The sequence below is a fragment of the Fukomys damarensis genome, unplaced genomic scaffold, assembly GCF_012274545.1.
Source record: "Fukomys damarensis isolate Sample0158 unplaced genomic scaffold, DMR_v1.0_HiC HiC_scaffold_16, whole genome shotgun sequence".
NCBI classification, from domain to species: Eukaryota; Metazoa; Chordata; class Mammalia; order Rodentia; family Bathyergidae; genus Fukomys; species Fukomys damarensis.
Window position 1 is genome coordinate 118976558 of NW_022900928.1, and position 20975 is coordinate 118997532.

A 20975-nucleotide genomic window follows, 5' to 3' on the forward strand; every position below is an offset into this window, starting at 1 on the left:
AAAAGAACACAGAACTAAACTGAACTCAGAAGGCCAGGGGATATTCTCTAGAAATACTAACATCTTCACCAGAATCGAAACAATGAACAGACTAGGCTATAACTCAGTGGCAAAGGCCCTGAGTTCTTTCTATCCATCTATCCGTCCATACATCCATCAAGAAATAAATAGAACAACAACAACAAAAAAGAAATAAATAGAACAAGAGTTATCTAGGTAAAAAGCTCTGCTGGTGGTGCCTAGGAGGTTCCATGGGGAACAGCATGTACCAAGGACTAGAGATAAGACAATGATGGGCTCTAGGAATTGACAGTAGTTAGATAGTTTGATTAGGGAGTTAGACTTTATCCTAAAGGCAACAGGAAGCCATTCCACAGCAGGGACACACGATCAGATTTATTAGTAGCACCCATCTGGTTTCTCTTCCTGATCGAAGAACTCTGGAGTTAATGGGATATTAGAAAAGAAACAGAAGCTAAGGATGGGCCTACTTCTTTCCTTTCCATCCTTTAGCAACAGTGGAATCCAACAGGTTACCATTTCCTTCCTCAGAAGATCCTCCATTCCTCTAAATCACTGCTTTATTTTCCAGGCAAAGATGCCTCTCAGTGTCTTTGTCTGTCTGTGTGTCTCTCTCCCTTCCTCCCTCCCTCCTCACCCCTGTGTGTGTGTGTGTGTGTGTGTGTGTGTGTGTGTGTGCGTGAGTGTGTAAAATCTTTGATTGTGTAGCAAGTTCCAAGGGCTTTTAGCCTCCTTCCTTGAATATTTCCTACTATCACCACACCCCAAATAGAGCTGTCCAGTAACCCTGCCAATAATCCACATTTCTAAACCAAGGCCCATTTTTTATCTCTCACTTAAATTCCACCAACTCTGCCAATATTTACTTTTTCCTCCATCTTAGATCTCTGAACCTCTAGAAACAATTTGGTGACCTCCTAATAGAAGACCAAGATAATGCTGACCAAACATGTGATCAGTCGGTACAAGACCTCATATCTAGATGATACTGACAGACTAGAAAACTACAGGAAATATTCATTCACTCCTTTTCTTACTTCTCTACCTCATTAATTCATCCAGAGTGTAGCTTAAGGTTTAGAACTAATACCTCACAAGAAAATCATAATGGTCATTAACTTTATCTTGAGGCCCCATACCATTTAAACTTAAGAGTCACAGAACCTTGGCACTGGGGAAAAAATATTCAATCTGGCCTTCTACTTCATTGTCAAAGCTCTTCAACATGATTTGGCAAAGAAGATTCAGTGCTTCCCATTGCCTCAAATTTTCTTAAGAATGCAATTTCCTAGCCAGGCATGGTGGCGCATGCCTATAATCCCAGCACTTGGGAGGCTGAGGCAGAAGGATTGCTGTGAGTTCAAGACCAGCTACATAGTGAGTTCCAGGTCAGTCTCAACTACATAGTGAGATACTGTCTCAAAAAAAAAAATCCATTTCCTATTTATTGCCATGAACAGATTTTTATTTTTGAGACAGGATCTTGCTATATAATTCAGGCTGGCATCAAACTCACTGTGATCCTCCTATCTCACCCTTCCAAGTTCTGGGATTACAGGAATCCACTACCACACCTGGCTCCATGAGCAAATTTAGAGTAGGACCACTAGGTCCAACAGAGAATAGCTCCGTTCACAAGTTCTTAAAATTCTAGAATAATGCCCTTCAAAGTACGAGCAGAAACCCAGCATGGTGGCACATGCCGATGATTCCCTTGGTGCACACACCTAGAGGATCTTGAGTTTAAGGCCAGCCTGTGCTACAGAGCAAGACAACGTCACAAAACAAAAACAAAAACACCAACAAAATATAATCAGAAAACTAGTGCTGGTCCATGACTCCTCTGTAATGAACCCAAGATGAGGTAATTATAGATACTGAGTATAAGCATTTAAAAACGTTTGTAGTAACCTGACATTTCCATAACACCCAAGAATACACTCAAGAGGACTCATCTCAATAAACAGGGTAGACAACCGTTTGGGTCTGTTGAGCTATATATAAGTCATGTGGCATATGCTGTATATTGTTTATGCACAGTAAGACCATGTGTCTGACTGCTTCAAAAAGCACTGTTCTAGAAGGTTTCCATTGAAAGATAAGCCAGTAGGTCCTGGGATAAGAAGGCTAGCTCTTCTCTTCTCTCCCCTCTCTGGGTTCAACAGTGAATCTGTTGCCTAGGATGAAGAACAGGAAGCTGCTCCCACTAAGTCACTGGTGGTGTGGGGTGAAGAGGAGGGCAGGAGTTGGTGGCCAGGTTATCAGGCAATAACAAACTCAGCATCCAAGCACGCGACTTCCAGCAATGCAAGGAGCTTCCTTTGTTTTTGGAAAACAAGAGCTGCAAGAAATTTCTCCTACACATGTTCTCTCTTGGCCTCGGGAGGAGTCCAACCACCTCTGACACACAAATAGGACAGTCTTGGCCATTGATGGACAAGCCAGCACCCTGACCACAACCCCTGTTTGCTTTTCCTTTTCCACCACTTCCTCATCTGGAGGGCCACTGTGGGGCCACAGGTAGCTGCCAGCCTAGGTCACACTCAAGAATTTCACCCCCAGTGACCCAGCACCTAGTCCATACACCTCTTCTGATGCCCTTCCAGCCTGCATTCTCTCCCCAGTATGGGTCTCCTGGTCTGAGGCCAAGGACTTCTGGCCACTTCCCGGGAGTTGCAGGTGAGGCTATGCCTCGGAGTACGACTCTGACAAAGGCTACGGTGTGTCCCTGCAAGCTAAACCCAAGGTCAACATCTGTCCAAGTGCCCACGAAGGTCAGTACTTGAAGTTTCAAAGGAACATCCCAGACATTTATTTTTGTGTTACCTGAAGATTCACTTGATTACATTAGACTCTCATCTTCTAGAACCCAGCTATCAGCACCACTAAAATATATACAAAATGCACCTCTTCATGACGCAGAATGCTATTAAAACTTCCAAGGAATTAGCTAGGGAGTGTAAGACCAAAGACTGAAAATTTAAGAACTCCTGGGAGCTCTGCTCTTGAAAGTATAAATAGAATAAGAGTCTTACCCTTCTAGACTCAATCAGTGTCACCTTAGACCAAAGACTACTGCAAGACATTTTCCCCTAGAAATCCGAGAAACAGGGTCAACACAGTAAGAACCTTGGGGACCTTCCTCATTCTCTGATTAATCAAGGGAACTTACTTTTGACTCCGATGGCTCAAGAGCCCACATTTCTATGAAGATATGAAGACTCATTTGTTCAGTAAGGGCGGAGTGTGGGGGCGGGTCTCCCCCCACTCCAGGCCTCTTTAGTGCCAAAGAAGGAGGAAACAGAATAAGCAAAATAAAATTCATAAAGCGAAGTAGTAATTATGGTGTGGTCAACAAGAGGCTGTTCCTCAGGGCCATCATTATGTGGCTAAATTTAACGCCCTGCACGGCCAGGGGAGTCGTGCGCCCTGGGCACCGTGTGTCCACACAGACGCCAGCTCCGCCACCTTCACCCGCTCGACAGCCGCCTGGGCTGCCAGAAAGCAGGTCACAATTTTTTTTATAGTCTGTTTACCAAGATGCTGTTTTTACTGCCGAGGTTTCTCTCATTTTATCTCTTTTTCCCTTTTCCCGAACAGACTGGCCTGTATTTTCTGTCCCGTTTTTTTTTTTTTTTTCTTTCTCCCTCTCTCAGTACTATTTTCAGAACTCTAATTTTATATGGTATTTCCCCTTTTTTTTTTTTTTTTTTGGTAAATATTTGCCATAACTAAGCCAGGCACATCCAGTTTAAAAGGCTCCATCCCACAAAACATCAAGCCTTTAATGATATGCATCTCATTAGCTTGCCCCATGAAAGGAGGTATAGAAAAAACAAAAAAGCAACTTACAGACTCTCTCACTTTTTATATCTAGAGAGACCTGTATTTATATATGTGGACAAGGTGAGCACTGGCATTTTGAGCCCCAATACAAGACTGGTACAATGATCATTTGATTCGGGCTCCCAGGCCTCAGAAGTACTTTCAGGAGAGACGACTCTTGGTCTGCTGGTCCACCTGGCTGATTCTTACCAGATCAGTTCCGCTATAACCCATCCTGGACTCTGAGATATTAGGGCTCTCTAGATCAGAGGGACCACACTCTTGAAAGTCCTCTGACACTAAAATGGCTATAAGAAAACAAAGAGCGACAAAGGGCATGGATATTTCCCTCCTTTACTGGCCAATAAAGTTAAAGAAAGGAAGTTGAGAGTTAAAAGAATGTTTAAAGAGATTGTTTCTAAATTAGAACTTCTATACCTCCCATGCATAATCCAAAGGGCTTCTCCAGACAGGCAAAGCCCCAGAACTGAAGGGAGGAGGTTGTACCATACGTATTAGGTTCTATGAAAGGAGTTGTATGATCCAATCTGTGTACTACACCAAACAAAGAGCATCCAATACCCAACCTCCAAATACTTGTTAGGATACTTTTCAACACAGCTTAATACTCCAAGATGTATTAGAGGATGCATTAGAAGAGCCCTCAGTATTTAGCATTTTCAATAAGAAATGCTGGGAGAGCCAGACACAATATCACATGACTGTAGTCTCAGCTACCTGGGAGGCTGAGACAGTAGGATCATTTGAGCCCAAGAATTCAAAGATAGTCTGAGCAACGCTGTGAGACCCTGATTCTTTTTTTTTTTTTTAATTGAATTTATTGGTACATTCTAGGTAGACAGTACAGTTACATTCATTACTGGGATCTTGTACCTTTACATGCCAGGTCTTGGTTCTCATTTTTTCCCCTTGTCCCCACCCTCCCTTCACCCCCTCCTCCCCTTCCCCCCTTCAAACACTTTAATTCCATTTTTACATTTTCTCATATTTTTTTCCTTTTCCCTCATTCCCCTTTCCCTATCCTTCTCACTGTCCCTACACCTTTGGTCCTTTTCTTCCTATTTGAGACCCTGATTCTTAAAAAAGAAAAGAAAAGAAAAGCTAAATTGGGGAAGGAAAAGAGATACATGAATTCAAAGACCCTGCCTGGCTTTTCAGGCAGCACCTCACGAGGAATCTAAGCTCTGCAGGGTTTACCAAAGACCCACCATCTCTGATTTGGTTTTCAATAGCTCATTTAGGAATGATTAGACTCTAAGTGAAGTGACAGATACTAACAAAAGTTGTTAGAAACTAATTTAGAAGCCAGAATGCCAATTTATTAATTTACCATATGTAAGTTAGACTCTTTCAGTGACTGACACAGCTGCTTTTTCCTGGGAAATTAAATAAACACTACTTACTTGGTATACAAAGAAAAAGGCAAAAACTGGCAAATGGCTTTATAGAGTTCATATACATTATGCATGCCAGAGATACAGTATTCTGTTCTACTGTATCACTACTTTGGCACTATGGAAGATACATTAATACTCTGGGGGGGGTTCTTCTTTTGGATTCTGTATAACCCTTTGGTAATGCATTATAAATTAATTACATAATAGTTTTTTTAATTGCTCATAAGAATTTGAGGTACCCAAGACCAAGAGCTGCAGAAGGGGATATGGATTAAGAGAGGAAGCAGTAGTTAGGACAGAGATCTCTACACTGGGATTGCTTCCCATCTCTTAGTTAAGTGAGATCTTTGCACTGCTCACAAGTTGGTCTCCCATATAAAGTTGCTTGCTTCCCATATAAAGTTCTAAGCATGGCCATGTATCATACATACGGCAAAGCCCTGGAATATGATGGAAATATACTAGACAGGAGTGTGGAGCCCTAGGTCCCACTGCCAAATTCTAAAACTGTCTAGACATAAAGTCTTTTACCCTTGCAGACCTAAATTTACTCATAGGTAAAACAAAGTGGCTTGATACATCTTTAGATGGGTAAAGTCTCCACAAACTCATAAAATTCTATGGCTCTCAACTTCTGTACAAGATATCTGAGATGCTGCAGTTTCCTTCATCGAGGTACTTACCTCATAAGCAAAATATTTATAAATTACTGGATGGATTACTTTTGAAGATAGCTAATCCCATTCATTTATATTGATTCTTAGCTGAGTACCGAACATTAGCCCATACTTTAGGGTGATAATCTGCTTAAGATTGGTATCTCCTTATGTCCTCACTAAATTCAACAACTTCACTCTGCTCTTGCCCCCACTTTCTGGAGGTGGCAGCAAAAGGAATGCTGCAGCTCCTACCAACAACTTCAGCTTTAGACCAAGAGGTATTATCATGGTGCCATGTCAAGGTGTTGCCTCATTCCTAGCTTAGCCACACTGAACTGGAAGAGGTGTTTTGGAGTGAAAGATTCTAAGATACAACATACAGGATCAGAATTGCTCAAGCTTTAAGCATAAGATTAAGAAAAGCCAAAGAGCTTTTGAAGGATTCCCTGAAACAGCTGGATTTAGGGAAACTCCCTTACGTCGTGCAAATGTAAAAAATACCAAGTTGTTTCTTTTTCTTTAGCAGTCATTCACTACACAAAAGCCTCTAAACTCTTAGCTCAAGATTTACCCCTTAAGCTGGTGGTGATAATGAATGACTAGAATGCCAGCATGAGGGAGGCTAAGGTGAGAGGATTACAAGTTTGGTCTATACAGTGAGACCCTGTCTCCAAGCAAAAGTAAAAAAAAAAAAAATTCACCTCTTCCAGAAACATTTTATCCAAAATAGCCTGGTATAAACTCCAGATCCTACCCCAACGAGTGTTTTCTTCCTTCTCTCAGGTGTGCTTACTTCTTCCTCCTCTCCGATAACATATGTATTATGTATTAAAATATTCTTTGTAGATATGTAAAGTCCATTTCCCTCAAAATTCCATCTTTTCAGGGAAAGAAGTATTTTAACTTTTCAGTATGACACCATCATGTTTAATATTTTCAATGGTGCCTAATAAGTACTATCCACATAGTTTAAATTTCGAAATAGAAAAACAAATAGATCTTCAACACAGAATGAAATATACCCTCCCTGAGACCTGGAAATTTCTTCCTTGAAAAATTCACTGATGGGAGATGAAAAGGATAACCATGAACCATAAAGTCCCATTCCTTAAGTGTTGGACAGCTACACTGCCAACCTACAGGACTTAATCTTCACAGAATGATCACTTTTTTCAATGTGGCTCACCATCCAAAATAAATATAACCAATAAATGAAGGACACAAGAGATCACTTTAAGTATATGGGTAAAGTTAGGAAGCCAACAGACAAGTGAAACTTAAAGGTAAGTTGTTCAATACTTTTGTTTTCTCTCTTATTTCTGTAACCAGACATACATGTACCAATGTAAGTGAGAAAATCCTCTAATGCCAAGACCTTTAAACTATAACCACTAGTTGTGCATCTCTATCCACGGGGCACTGCACTAGGTTCAGAAAAGGAAATGAGCTAAACCATTCTGTCCTTAAGGACTGTGTAAGTTAACAAAAAAAAAATAAGCACAGAAATTATTATAGAAGGCAACGGTAATACAGAAAAGATATAACACACTGCAAGAGTTCAGAGGAGGAAAAAAAACATATTTACTACTTGTCATAACAGAAAAGTCCTATCATTATCTCTCCCTCTTTTTTATTTTATTTATCAGTGGTACTGAGGGCTAACTGATTGTGCTGAGGATTGAACACAGGGCTTCATACATGTCCCTCTTTTTAAGGGTAACTGAACACCCATGCAAGGGACTTTAAAATTCTTGGGTAGAAAGTCTTCATCTCCTGGGGGGAGGAAGATGGAAGTATACAGAAATCAAGTCATCTATTTTCAAACTATCACCCATTCTTCATGGCTCCTTCTCTTCTCAGCCCACAGATCCCTGCTCTCAGTGTCCTTTTCACCGGTATCCATTTTTCCCTCTCCACTGGCTTCTCCTTTACCTTCAAACAAACATACATGTATCTTCCCATCATATTTTGCTTAAGCCACTTCAGGCTCTGCAGCTATCTCTCATTTCCTTTTTGTTGTGAAACCTCTTTGATGAGATTTCTGCACTCCCTATCTTGTCAACTGCCTTATCAACTGATCCTTGCAATCTGCTGAGACTGCCTAAGATCAGTAATTGCCTAACATTTTTCCTCTGGTGGTCACCCATTCTCTCTGGTCTCTCCCCTACGTGTGTGCGGCTTACCCTTCCTCATGACGGCCTTAAAGAGCACAGGATTTGAGTCAAAACAAATACAGGTAAATCAGCTGAATGACATTAAGCAAATTATTTGACCCTTGAGCCTCTGCTTCTTTATCTTTAAAATGATGATATCACCTAGTTCCTAGGTTTGTTGTAAGGATTAAAAGTTATAACTTTGATAAAGTGCCTAGCATGGTGTCTAGCACGTGTACTTCTATTTGTTAGTTCCACTTTCTTGGCTAATCCACTACTCTCTCCAGACTCTCCCTGTCTCACATTTCCTTCATGGTTCCTACTCATCCTTCCAGTTATAATGGTTCCCCAAATCTCAACCATTGGGTCTTTGTTTTTTCCTCCATGCTCTTCTCAGCAAAAGATGCGTCCATTATCATGGCTTGAAATACTACTCTTTGGGAGGGGGGAGGAAAAGGAGGGAAATGAGATTTTAAAAAGATGGGGATGGCTGGTGATGTTGCCCAGCGGTGCCGCGCCTGCCTGGCAAGTTCAAGGTCCTGAGTTCTATTCCCAGTACCAGAAATAAATGAGTAAGTAAATGGAGGATTGTGAAGTGTTGTGTATATGCACCAGCTCCCTCTGAGGAATATGATCGTTATGTGCCACAAATACGTATTTTTAAAAATATATGTATGATATGAAGATGAGAAGGGCTCCAAGAGATGCAAGACAGAAGAGGAAGGAGATAATACAAAAAAATTAAAATAAGTGAGACACACCTACCAACTCCCCATGATGAATGCAAATCACTATGTACTACAAGCACATAGCAATAAATACGTAAAATCTCCCTTTAGAAAACCATAAATATCACTCCCTTACAGAAGATTCCCAAACCTACTTCTATAGGCCTTTTCTACCTAACCTTTAACTTTATTTTTCAACTCCTTCCTGAGCAGTCTCATTTGTCCTATAATCAGTTTAAATTCAAGATGAATATGGTTAATAGGCTAAGGCCTTTAAAAGGCAATAGTAAAATGAATGCACTTTTTTCTTTTCAGTAATATAGACTGAACACAGGGCTTCCACACTGAACTACATCCCCAAGCCTTTCATTTTTTGTTTTGAGACAGGGTCTTACTAAGTGACTACGTTACCCAGGCTGGGCCTAAACTTGCAATCCTCCTGCCTCAGCCTCTCCAAGTGCTGGAATTATAGGTGTGTGTGCCACTATGCCTAACTTAAATGGACTTTTATGAAACCCTTCTTCCACTAGAGGAAACAGAAAGGAGATTCAACTGTGTGAATCATTACAAAATGCTCCGGAGATATATAAAGCTTACAAATTAGAACTACAAGCTAACCTTGTAGCTAGTTAAGGGCTATCTAATGAGAGTTCTAAAGAAACCTGCCAGAAAAAAAGACATCAACCATCTAGACCTCACAAATCAAATCTAAACTAAATGGATGTCTCAGATAAGAGATTTAAATCTAGTAAAAGATTAACAGTGGATCTGGTAGAAGTAAACAGAAAAAAAAGTTTTCATTTTAGAAGAGTTGTTAACTTCCTTTGAATGAAGTAAGATACACACACACCTGGTGCGGTCTCTGTTAAATTGTGCTAGCTTATCTGGGTCTAGCTGTACCAGCACATATGATTCTGTTTTCCAACTCTCTGTTGTCTTTTTTTTTTTTTCTTCTTTTTTTGTATCAGGGATCAAGGGGATCGAACTTGGGACCTTGCACTTGCAAGGCAGGCAACAGCACCACTGAGCTTAATCCCCAGCCCTCTGTTGTCTTGGCCTGATACACATATTTGTGTCATAAGCCTGGCCTGAGTTGGTATCTGAGTTTGTAATACCTGGTTTTCAGTTTTTTAGAATAAAAGAATTTGGATTCAAGAGAATACTTGTCACTGTTGGGATGCTTAGAATGAGAAATTCAGGCTTTGGAAATGGGTAATTTTATCCCGTTTGTAGGTCCTATATTGATTTCTTTTCCCTTTAATTAATCCTAACTTTACTTTTGAAAATATAAACCTTAAAAGCTTTATTAAAGGAAAATAAAGAAAGAGGCATTTTTAACCATTTTTAAGGCAAAAAGAAAAGAAGTGGCCCCTGGTAGTTGGGCTAAATGGTTACTACAAAATCACAGCAAGAAAACCCCAAAGAAAAGGCAAAAGTCAGAAGAAATATAGATGAGAAACATGTGCAGCCACCCCCACCCCTGAGATTCTTCACTCCAGAGAGCAAATACTGGTGGATTTGTATTTGAAGCAAAGAAAACCATTCCTATATATGCCCAAGATTAGATTTAACTATGCCCCACCCATGATTTTCCCAGTCTGTCAATGGCACCAGTATTCTTTAAATCATACAAAGCACTGATGGCCTGATGCTCCTAAAAGATCATCTTCCTGTGTCAGTTTTAAAGTCAGAACTTTAATAACTGCAAGGAGGAAGGTGGAAGTGTTGTGCCTCCTTTCTAAAAGATGTGCCCCTGTTTGAGAATCAGTGCATGTAACAACAGATGTTACTAATGGGACTGAAATGGACAAAATGTGTTACAGGAATGGGATATGTAGCTTAGTGGTAGAGCTCTTGAATAATGTGCTCAAGGCCCTGAGTTCCATTCCCAGGATAGAAACAAACCAAAAACAAGGTGGGGGGCGCTACAGGAAGAAAAAGCTGAGAAACAGAGAAACACCTTCAGAATAAAACACCAACCCCTCCAGCTCAGCATTTAAGGCCTCCACAATTTATCCTCACTATTATATTGCTAATTTAATTTTCAACTAATCTTCACCCTCTTGTTATTTCACATCCCTTGCCACATGCTTCCTACCAAAATGTATTCCCTATCAAAACATGAACCAACCACTAAAGTCCAGTTCAAATCTGCCTTTCTATATAGTTCAGGCTAGCCTTGAACTCATGAGGTAGCCCAGGCTGGCCTTGGACTCATGGTGATCCTCCTGCCTCAGCCTCCCAAGTGCTGAGATTACAGGTGTGTACCACAAAGTTGGGCTTATCAAATCCCCCTTTTATAGGAAGTGGGTTTTTTGGGAGGTTTTTTTTTTGGTACCAGGAATCGAACTTGGGTCCTTGTGCTTGTGAGGTAGGTGCTGGAACCACTGAGCTAAATCTCTGGCTCTAGAAGAGTTTTCAACTTACTCCATTACCATGGCCCTTACTGTCGCTCACTAAGCACCATGATCCCATTGAAGACAACATTATAGCACTCTCTATGTTCCTGGGACTTGCACACTATTGAATGAGGAAATAATGAATTATCTGCAAGTTTCTCCAGGTCAAAACTTGCATAATGGCAGGAGTATTTTTTCCACTCATTCAGACTCATCCTTCTTCATTACATCCAAAGGAGCTACTGAAAAAAATATACTCATTATCCTTGACTTCCTCCATATCTGGTAAAGAAGCAACCCTTCTAACTGTGAATACAGAGTTCCTGTGGCTCTATGACTAATTTTGTTTCCAGGATTTTATTTGTTCTGATTCTTTTAGGTTTTAAGGTATTGATCTTTTAAATGGCTCTGAAAAAACAGGTTCTAGGGTCCCAATAACAAAAGATCAAGATTTATACTTCATTCCAAAGTTGAAACCACCTTTCAGGAAACAAAAAGTGTCAAAGAAACAAGACAATCCAACTAGGCTACTTGTCTATTTACGTGTGAGGCTTAGTCTACGGCTACCAATAGATGATTGTTTGATGGCTTATTAATGAGGTGGAGAAAATAAGAGTGCAGAGATTTGATTACTTCATTTATTCATCAAATATTTATTGTCAGCTATGTGTGGAGGCACTTGGGATAAATGAGTGCACAAAAAAAATTGTTATCCTTGTTTAGCTTACATTCTAGCAATTACATTCTAGCATCCTTTATCGAAAAGATGGGGTTGGGTTATTGAAAAAGAAATTTTAGGGGTAAAACTACAAGTTTGGTTTTTAATATCTTCAGTTTAAGATCTCTAACTTTCAGATGGAATACTGAGTGGGCTAACTGGAGCTAATAAAGATTAAATTTGGAATTCGTCAATAAAGAAATGTTTAAAGCTATAGGACTAGCTGAAAAATAATTTTTAAAAAAAGATAAAAGCACAAAAGACTATGTACCCAGCACTCCAACAGTAAGAGATGATGGAGAAGCACCAGGGAAATGTTGCTCCTTAGGCAAATGGTAGGAAGAAAAACAAAAGAGGGTTCTGCTGTGGAAACCATGCTTAAAAAGAATATTGACAACATCATAATGGAAAAGCCTAATGGTAAAGGACTGGCCAACTCAACTGCCCCTACCTCCCTACCCTTCTTCTTATAAATGACCTTATGACTAATGCTCAGGCAGAGAGCTGCGCAGGGGCCATGGGTGTAGCAGTGCAGTGAGCCTATGCCTAGAAGAACAGACTGAGGAAAGGAAAAACTGTGATAGAAGACCCACAAGAGGGATGGTGCCTTTAGTTGTGAACCCTGAATGGGGTGTTTGCCAGAGGGCAAGAGAGAAAATAATACGAGGCAAACGGATCATACAATGTCAGCATATGGAGGGTGCAGGGGGCTATGGTGGGTCAGCAGGTCAAAGGGAGTCAGCAGAACCAAATCATGAATGGTTTTTAATGGCATAGAAGGACTGTAGGCCACTAGGAACCGCTAAAGGACTTTAAACAAGAGAGTGGCATAGTCAAATTTTTGTTTCAAAGAGATCACTCTACCAAGTTCAACTGAGAGAAAGGACTAATGGGGAGCAGGGTCAGGAGGCTATTGCATGGTAAAGCCAAAGATGGTACTGACTGACTTAAAACAATGCAAGTTGGAACAGAAGAAGAGCAGATTCTAAAGACAGTTATTAAATTTTGAAGTAAGGACAAGAAGAAAGTGGAAAACTCCAAAAGTTCTAGTTCAGGAAACCAAGTGGTTAATGCACAGTTTTCCAAAATAAAGAATAGAAGAAGAGAAAGGCTTAGAGGAGTAGCTAATTCATCTTGAACATATTTAGGATGTGATATATGTAAGACATCCAGGTAGAAATGTCAAGGATCCAGAAAATAAATATGGGCTTCAAACACAGAGGAGATAGACAATTGGTACTCAATGGTATACTGATGGTCTTGACACTGGGTTCTGGGTGAGACAACCAGAGGGAAGAAGAGTGAAGGTCAAGAGAATCAATAACACAGTCCTGGGTAACATTAATATTTATGAGGCAGGGAAAGGATAGTCAGCCACAGAAACTGGGTATGATCTTCTGTGAATGAACTTAACAGGATAGCAATTTTCAGGTTAAAGGTCTACCCATCTCTCTCAAGTGAGTGTGATATGATCTCTAGTTTCATAGGAGCAGCAATAAATATCTTCATCACATGATGTATCTGCTTTAGAATCAGGCTGCAATCAGACAGGGATGAAGATAGTAACTAAAACTAGACAGGGGAAAATGACTCCCGTCTACACTGTAGACTCCTGTCTAAATAGTTACATTTAGGATGCTGATTCAAGTCATAGCCCCAAATTTCTTGGTTAATGTATTATACTGAATAGATTACATAAATCTTACAAGGCATTCAGAATACAGCAACGGAGTGATCGTTAGGTGAATACCTTCCTCTTACGAAGACAGAAGGAAAGAATTGCAAAATCTCTATCTCTGCTAAGGGCCCCCACCCAAAGGAAGCCAACTTCATGCAACTGCCCAGGTTTTGGTGTCGAGGGCTGATTCCTAGCCAGAGGTTGCCAGCTGCAGAGGGCGGGGCTCTATTTTGGGCTGCCTGCTGTCCCGGAGCCTAGCCGTGTCTGGTTTGAGCAGCATGCAGCCCCAGTGACTCACACACCCATGCAAACCGCCTGTGGCTCAGTGGCATGGCCTCGGAATGCCAGCCTTAGGCCAGCTCCCTCCTCACCCCATTACACTGGGATAAATAAATAAAGAGTCTGCCAGCAGCCGCATAGCCTGATAGCAACCAGATGGAGAGAGGACTGGGCAGGGCCAAGGGATTGAACTCCCTCCAGTGGACTTGACAGAGTGGGCTATGCCAGCCCATCATCCTAAACTTCCTCCTTAGCATAGTGCCTACCGCTATGTCATAGAAGTCCCCAACTCCTGGACTTTTTTTCCTACTTCTAAAGGGGCCTCACCAGCCCTAGTCCTGGGGAATGCTCTGGAGGGGGACCTTGCCCTACGTGAGGATCATGCAAACAGCCACCCTGCCCAGCCTTAAGTTGAATCAACATCGCCAGTATTCTTCCTCTAGTCAGGCATTATCAAAAATGCCCTTTTGGTTTTCTTGGAAATAAAAAATCAGAGGCTCTTATGAAGAGAAGAAAAAAAGGATCAAACATGGGGAAGAACCCCTGTTCAACCCATAAATATCCTTAGCTTCAGTATCCTAGAAACCCCTCTCTCCTACTGTCCCTTGTGACCTATGTGCATGGCCTCTTGCCTAGCAGTATTCCCAATAACACTAGGAAGAAGTGACCCCAAGCACTGACTACATGCCCCTCTGACATGGGCCTGGCCTCTCTGCGTCTTCGTTCCAAGCTCTCTCCTTGGTTTGTTTATCTTCCTATCCCACGTTGTTTATTTTAATGGCACATCCCCTCAGTTCAGTCTTGGGTGACCGCTTGACCCTTCTTGTCCTGTTTGTAGGACCCCAGGCAAGCACAGTAACTGCAAAGCTGCAATAGCAGTAAGAAACTCTACAGCCCCAGGAGGAGACCTTTTACTTCTAGCAGCTATGCAGGTTATTTCCAGGGACCATGCAGTGACCCTAGAAGCCACAAGAACTCACATTACCCCAATCCTTATGTCTTCCCAGCTGGTGTGTATAATCAGCTGAAGCAGTTAAAAAAAAACTATTAATTTCTAGACTGTAAGTTAAGAAATGTGTAAGGGTTGGGCATAGTGGCACACACCTGTAGTCCCAGAACTCAGGAGGCTGAGGCAGAACTGCCACAAGTTCAAGGCCACCCTGGGCTACATAGTGAGTTCCAGGGCAGCCTGAACTACTCAGCAAGACCCTGTCTCAAAAAAAAAAAAAAAAAAAAATGTGAGAGGTCCTGAAGATCCAGACCTAAGGCAAGTCAGTTGACCCCTCAAGCTCAATGTCTTCATCTATAAAATAGAAAGCTACACTACCTCTCAGATTCCTTCCATATATTATAAAATTCTATATTCAGGCCAAAGGAGACTAGAGGTCTTGAAGTAATTCCAAAACACCAACACACACCCTGGGCTAGCACCTGGATTCTATGGGCCTTCTCATTCTATTCTACCAGGCTCTCCCCTCTCAACAGCATGAAGAGGAGGAGCCTCCAATTTTACAAATGAGAAAATAGTGGCTCTGAGAAAAGTGATTTGTCCAAAGCTACAAAATAAACCATGAGAATAAAAGAAGTCCTCGAATATAGATCTAACAAGCAACAGTTTATCAAGAAGCCACATTACCACAATTTTCACAAAATCCCTCTGGCACAGATTTATCAAAATATTCATGCATAAACTTATTGAGAACTTACTATTTCTAAGAACTAAGGTCCATGCTGGGGATACAGCAATGCATTTGACACACTCCTTGTTCTTAAAGAGTCCATAGATCAGTGTAGAAGAAAGCTAGGGTCTTGCAGACATACAAACAGTATACCAGTGTCTCAAGTGATAAAACAGAGGTATAAACCAAAGTATAATAGCGGGGGAGGAGGATTATCTTTACAAGCAAAGTCCAGAGAGCTCTCCCAAAGAAGCTAAAGATGATATTACAAGACAAATAGAAGGCAGTGCAGAGGTGCATGCCTGTAATCTTAGCTTCTTGGGAGGCTGAGGCAGGAGAATCACAAGTTTGAGTCCAGCCTAGGCAACTTAGTGAGACCCTGTCTCAAAATAAATGAAAACAAAAAGGGCTAGAGAGGTAGCTCAGCACTTCCTGAGTTTGATCCCCAGTACTTCTAAAAAAAAAAAAAAAGGTTACAAAGTAACTAAGGCTAGGGCCTTGGGCACTTTAGATAAAGGGAAGAATGTATACAAAGACACAAAGGCAAGAGAAAACAGCTTTGGGGAAACTAGAAGCCATTTCTTGTAGCTGAAGCAAAAAGCACACATAGCAAAATGTCCAGAAGTGAAGCCAGATAGGTAGGAGGTGCTAGATCAGCAGAGCTAAGTAAGGATTAGCCTAGCACTGCTTTAACAAAGGCACGGTGGCAAGACACTAGTGTGTCAGCCCCATGTTGCTGTGTTACCCTCCCTTAATGCTCAAACTCAGAGACAGGAGAAGCCATGTGAGAGAAAAGTATCCTAGGAAATTTCTGTCACAATTTCTGGTTTAATACCTTCCCTTTCCTCATGGACTTGGCACCTATTCTGCTTCAGGACTTCACCAATACATTGTTTCCTTCTCCAGAGTTACACCTGCTTCAGTACAGGACAGAACACTCACCTCACAGATTTTGCTCTTAGCAGTAAGACCCCAACTATTATAGCAATTCAGAGGCAGAAGTTTTCCAAATCACAAATGCCTGCTTTATGCTTAACCCTGTGAACAGTGCTGATCAAGGGTACAAAAAAGGTATGAAACACAGATCTTGTCCATGAGCAGCTTAAAATAAACATAGAGGCCAAGACAGAAATAAGAATAATCTGTGGTAAAGAAAAAAAAAAAAAGAATAAATCTGTGGTGGTGGTGCATGCCCACAATCCCAGCACTCGGGAGGCTGAAGCAGTAGGACTGCTATGAGTTTGAGGCCAGCCTGGGCTACATAGTGAGTTCAAGGTCAGCCTGAATTACATAGCAAGAGCTTGTCTCAAGAAAATAAAAAAAACCAAAAACCAAACAAAAGAAATACAAATAATCTACACATAACACATTATTATAATAGCACCATTTACTTACATAATAAAGTACCAACTTGGGTAACAGGTATAATTAAAAAATGGGGCAATAATACTAAGGTTAAAAACTACATAACCAACAAGTCCCAGAAGAGTTAGAGAAAGCAAAGATCAATATTGACTGGTATTATCAAAGGTCACTATTATTAATACTCCCACTCTTTGGCTTCAACAGATATTTCTGTTGGCCAAGCTAAATCCTTAGAAGGGAAACCTAGGCAGAAAAGCTTCTGACAGGTCGCAATTATCTACTCCCCATTCATTCCTCTGCCAGTCCCCTTGCATAAACACTGTGATTTTCCACAGCCTGCTGTGCCCACAAAACAGTCCCCAAATGGTAGCCCTGAGTTTTTTACCTTCCCCTACAGGGGATGCTGAAGGGACTCTTCCCCCTTCCTTTCCCTGCTTTCGTTATGTACTTCGCAAGCTTTATCAGACTTTTTATAGGCAGCTTGTTCGAAGGACTTTCCAACCATCCAAGATATCTAACACCCAAAATGCGAGCCATCACCCAGGCACTCTGAGTATCAAACTGGTAAAAGTTAAAGAAAATAATAAATACATTACCTCTGCCATAAATTTGTCCAAGAAAGAATTTTCTTCAAATGGCTCAGTCTTCAATCGATCTATAATAAGAAGGGACAGAGAAGAGATATGAATCTAAAGATGAGTTTCCTACCTGTGAGATGAAAAGGGGCAGAGCCCAGAATTTCTTGGTGAAGAGGAGAAAGAGGCAACATGTAGACAGCGCTAGCCTGGTAGGAGAAGAAAAGCTGAGGGAATGTAGGCAAACAGGAGGAGGAGAGGGCAGTTGATTGGCAACAAATGGCAGGTTCAGGGACAGGATCTGTTGGAAGAGATTTTCCTGCCACAAAGATAAAGGTCGAAAGGAATTTTTAGATTCAAGTTGGAGATATGCAGCCTCCTAAACTCCCAAATTCATGTTGCCCCAAGTACAGCTGAGTATAGCTGTTGACCCCTTTCCAAAGTCTTTCCTTGTCACTGCCTAGGACATGTCTGGACTCGGTTATAGCTTCTACTGGAAACTTGGGCCCCAAGCAGGTACTCTATCTAGGTAGAGAGAAGTGGCATCCAGTATCTATTCTCCAGCTATTGGTCAGCACCCACCCTGGAGAAGGAAACACTTTTCAAATACAAATGAGCCTCCAATTTTTCTATCTGTTCCACTACCCACTCAATTCCCCCAAGAATGTCCTCTCACCTCTGCTCAGCGTAGCCCCACTCTCCTGGTAGTCCTGAATCTCTAGATCTTTCATCCGAAGCAAGGTTGCTAGCTCCTTCACGTGGCATTGCAATGCCAGACTCATGCCCATCAGAGGACGAATCAAATGTTGGGAGACCTTCAGTGGAGAAGAGATTTCAGTTAGACAACAGATTCTCACAAAGTATTCCCTAAGCCTGCATTAGAAGACTAAAGAATAAATGTTTTCACAGGAACTTACAGTTTCATAGGCAAGCAATCCAGTCACATGAACATAAATTCAAATGTAATATTAAATATATTAAAGAGGCTCAAAGCTTTTCTTTCTGACCCGGAGAAAATATGGATAGATAACTTAGAGTTGTGATTTGAAGAGGAGGAAGTGATACAGTTGAGAAGAGGAAAATATTGACTCAACTCTCAGCAGAGGCTAACAGATAAAAGCAGAAGACCAATGTAACCTTCAAGAAGGTAGGTATAGCTAAACTAGAGTATGCCACCAAGAGTGTAACTGAAGGCAGAAGCCAAAAGAAAGTAACTTTGGAAGTCAAATTAGATCCACAAATTTGTTAAGAGCCATTTCAGAGCTGATGATAGCCCCAAATGAGCCCCAAGATCCAAAAGTCCCACAAATGTAACAGAGTCTATGGTTATTGTTGCAGTAGAACCAAGCCAGTTACCAAGAGACTAGCGTAGGAAGAAATAAAGCAGCACCCCTATACACACCTTACTATTGCAAGCAGTAAGAATACTACCAGAGCCATACTTACTACAGAGCAGCTAGGCCAATGCTATCACGGACAATGGATAATCATTTGATTCATCTATGCAATGCATCCATCAGTCTCTCAAAGAAAACAACTAAAATTAACAACCTATTTGTGACTAGGGGATGTTATCAGAGTTCGTTTCCCATCTCCCAAGGAGTTGAATGAAAGGAGACACTAAGAAGAAATGCCCTAGATGAGGGTCAGCAAGCTTTCCTCAGAACAAATCAGAAAGTCAGTATTTTCATCTCTGTCAAACCATACGGTCCCTGCTGCAACTACTCAACTTCACTCCTGTGGCACACAAAGGTAGCCACAGACAATATGTAAACAAATGAGGTGGCTGTGTCCAATACAACTTTACAAAAATGGGCAGCAAGCCAGATGTGGCCCACTGGCCATAGTATGCCAACCCCTGCCCTAGATCAAAAAAAAGGAACACTTTAGACAAGACATCCTAAGGGATTTGAAATAAGGGACTAAAATGTCCCGTAAGATGTATAAGCCACACTCATATGGATCAGGATCAGAAGTCTGGACTCTCCAGATCTCATGCTTTTGTTTTTTATTAATTCTCTAGGTAAAAGTTACCACTACAAACTTTTCTTGTGTTGTGACTCAAATTATGAGGAAAAGACTTTTTTCCACATTTATTTAGAAAAGCCTGGGTATAAGAAGGTAGATTGAAAGATGGGGTTGGTGGCAGCAACTTCTGTACCAGCACCAAGATCCAAGAAACACAGGGTGCTGGCAAAGAATAGAAGGCCAAAAGCAGAGTCCAGGAGTAGATTCTTGTCACTTCTTTCTGTCACACAGCACATCCTAACTTGGTGGTGTCCTGAAACAGTTCCAGAACACTGGGTCCTCAGCACAGACAGGCTGCCAAGAAGGACTACTCAGAATGCAGCAGAAACACAGCTCTGGGGAGAGTCACCTGCTCTGCACCTAACCCCCTCTTCTAGCAACTGCTTTGTTAAGTTTCTTCATGGTCAGTGTAGATCAGGAAGAAAAACAGATGAAAACCTATTCAACAGCCAGAGAAAGTTTGGAGGAGAGAACCAGAAGTAACTGCCATTGTAGACCAGGCTCACTATCCATTTAGTGGTACCACGCAAGTGACAGAAACCCCTAAAATTAATAACCAGCCCCTCTCCTAGGATTGGGAGGTAAGTGATACCTGAACAGCAATTTCTTGGAGTGGTGTCACACAACATAAAACATGATAAATTACAGTTTTTAGTCAATGCTATGTCTAATTAAATATGATAATGCTATGTCAGGCAAAACTGATATGGCTTATTGGATCCCAGTGTCTGTATAACATACAAAAAGGTTTTATCAATAAGTATTTCATCTGTTCAAATAATATGACTGGATTATACTGTTCTGCATTATTGAGATATAATTAACTTCAAAGTTAAAAGGATATTAAAATGATTTCCCTTAGACCAGATAGCTTGCTCTATTCTTAGACTTATAGGAATGCTGGATAGAAATCTTGAATATATGTGTTAATGGCCATAAGAAAGACTGGTACAAATGTATAAAAAGATCAGAGTAAATCCACAGACACTACAAGAGAAATCTTGAGAGCTTTAGGAGGGTGGGAACACTTCCCTTTGATACAGACAGCAAAAGATGAAGCAACACAGTTCCCAAGTCAATTTGACCAAAACCTACTGGGTGTTTAACATGTACTCTGAGACCTCTGTCCTCAAAGAGCTACAAAAGTTAAGGGGGTCAGAAAGTATTATGGATTAAAAAGCCGACATTTTCATCTTTCACAAAGGAAACACTCACTTATAACTTCCCCCAGAATCTCTGGTTTCCTGTAGAAATGTTCACATGTCCTAGGCAGGAGAGAGAATGGCAGCTACGGATCCCCAGATGAATTATACCCATCAACACAGTAAAACATGTAATAGACTGGGATTAAGCACCAGATTTTAGTCCTGGCTCTGCTGGCACCTTGATATGAAAAGGGCCTTAACTACTCTCACGATCCTTTTCTTTTTCAAAAAAAAAAAAAAAAAAA

General features: G+C 41.1%; 1 protein-coding gene across 2 annotated transcripts in view; it reads right to left on the reverse strand.

Annotated features, from left to right (window-relative positions):
• Nhej1 (non-homologous end joining factor 1) overlaps positions 1 to 20975 on the reverse strand; it is an 80534-nt gene that overhangs the window by 50865 nt on the left and 8694 nt on the right. For both annotated transcript variants that reach the window (XM_010611868.3, XM_010611867.3), the window contains exons 4-5: positions 18174 to 18312; positions 17519 to 17577 (exon numbers count right to left, since the gene is read on the reverse strand). In XM_010611868.3, the coding sequence (XP_010610170.1) occupies positions 17519 to 17577; positions 18174 to 18312 (198 nt within the window). The remainder of the gene's footprint in view (positions 1 to 17518; positions 17578 to 18173; positions 18313 to 20975) is intronic.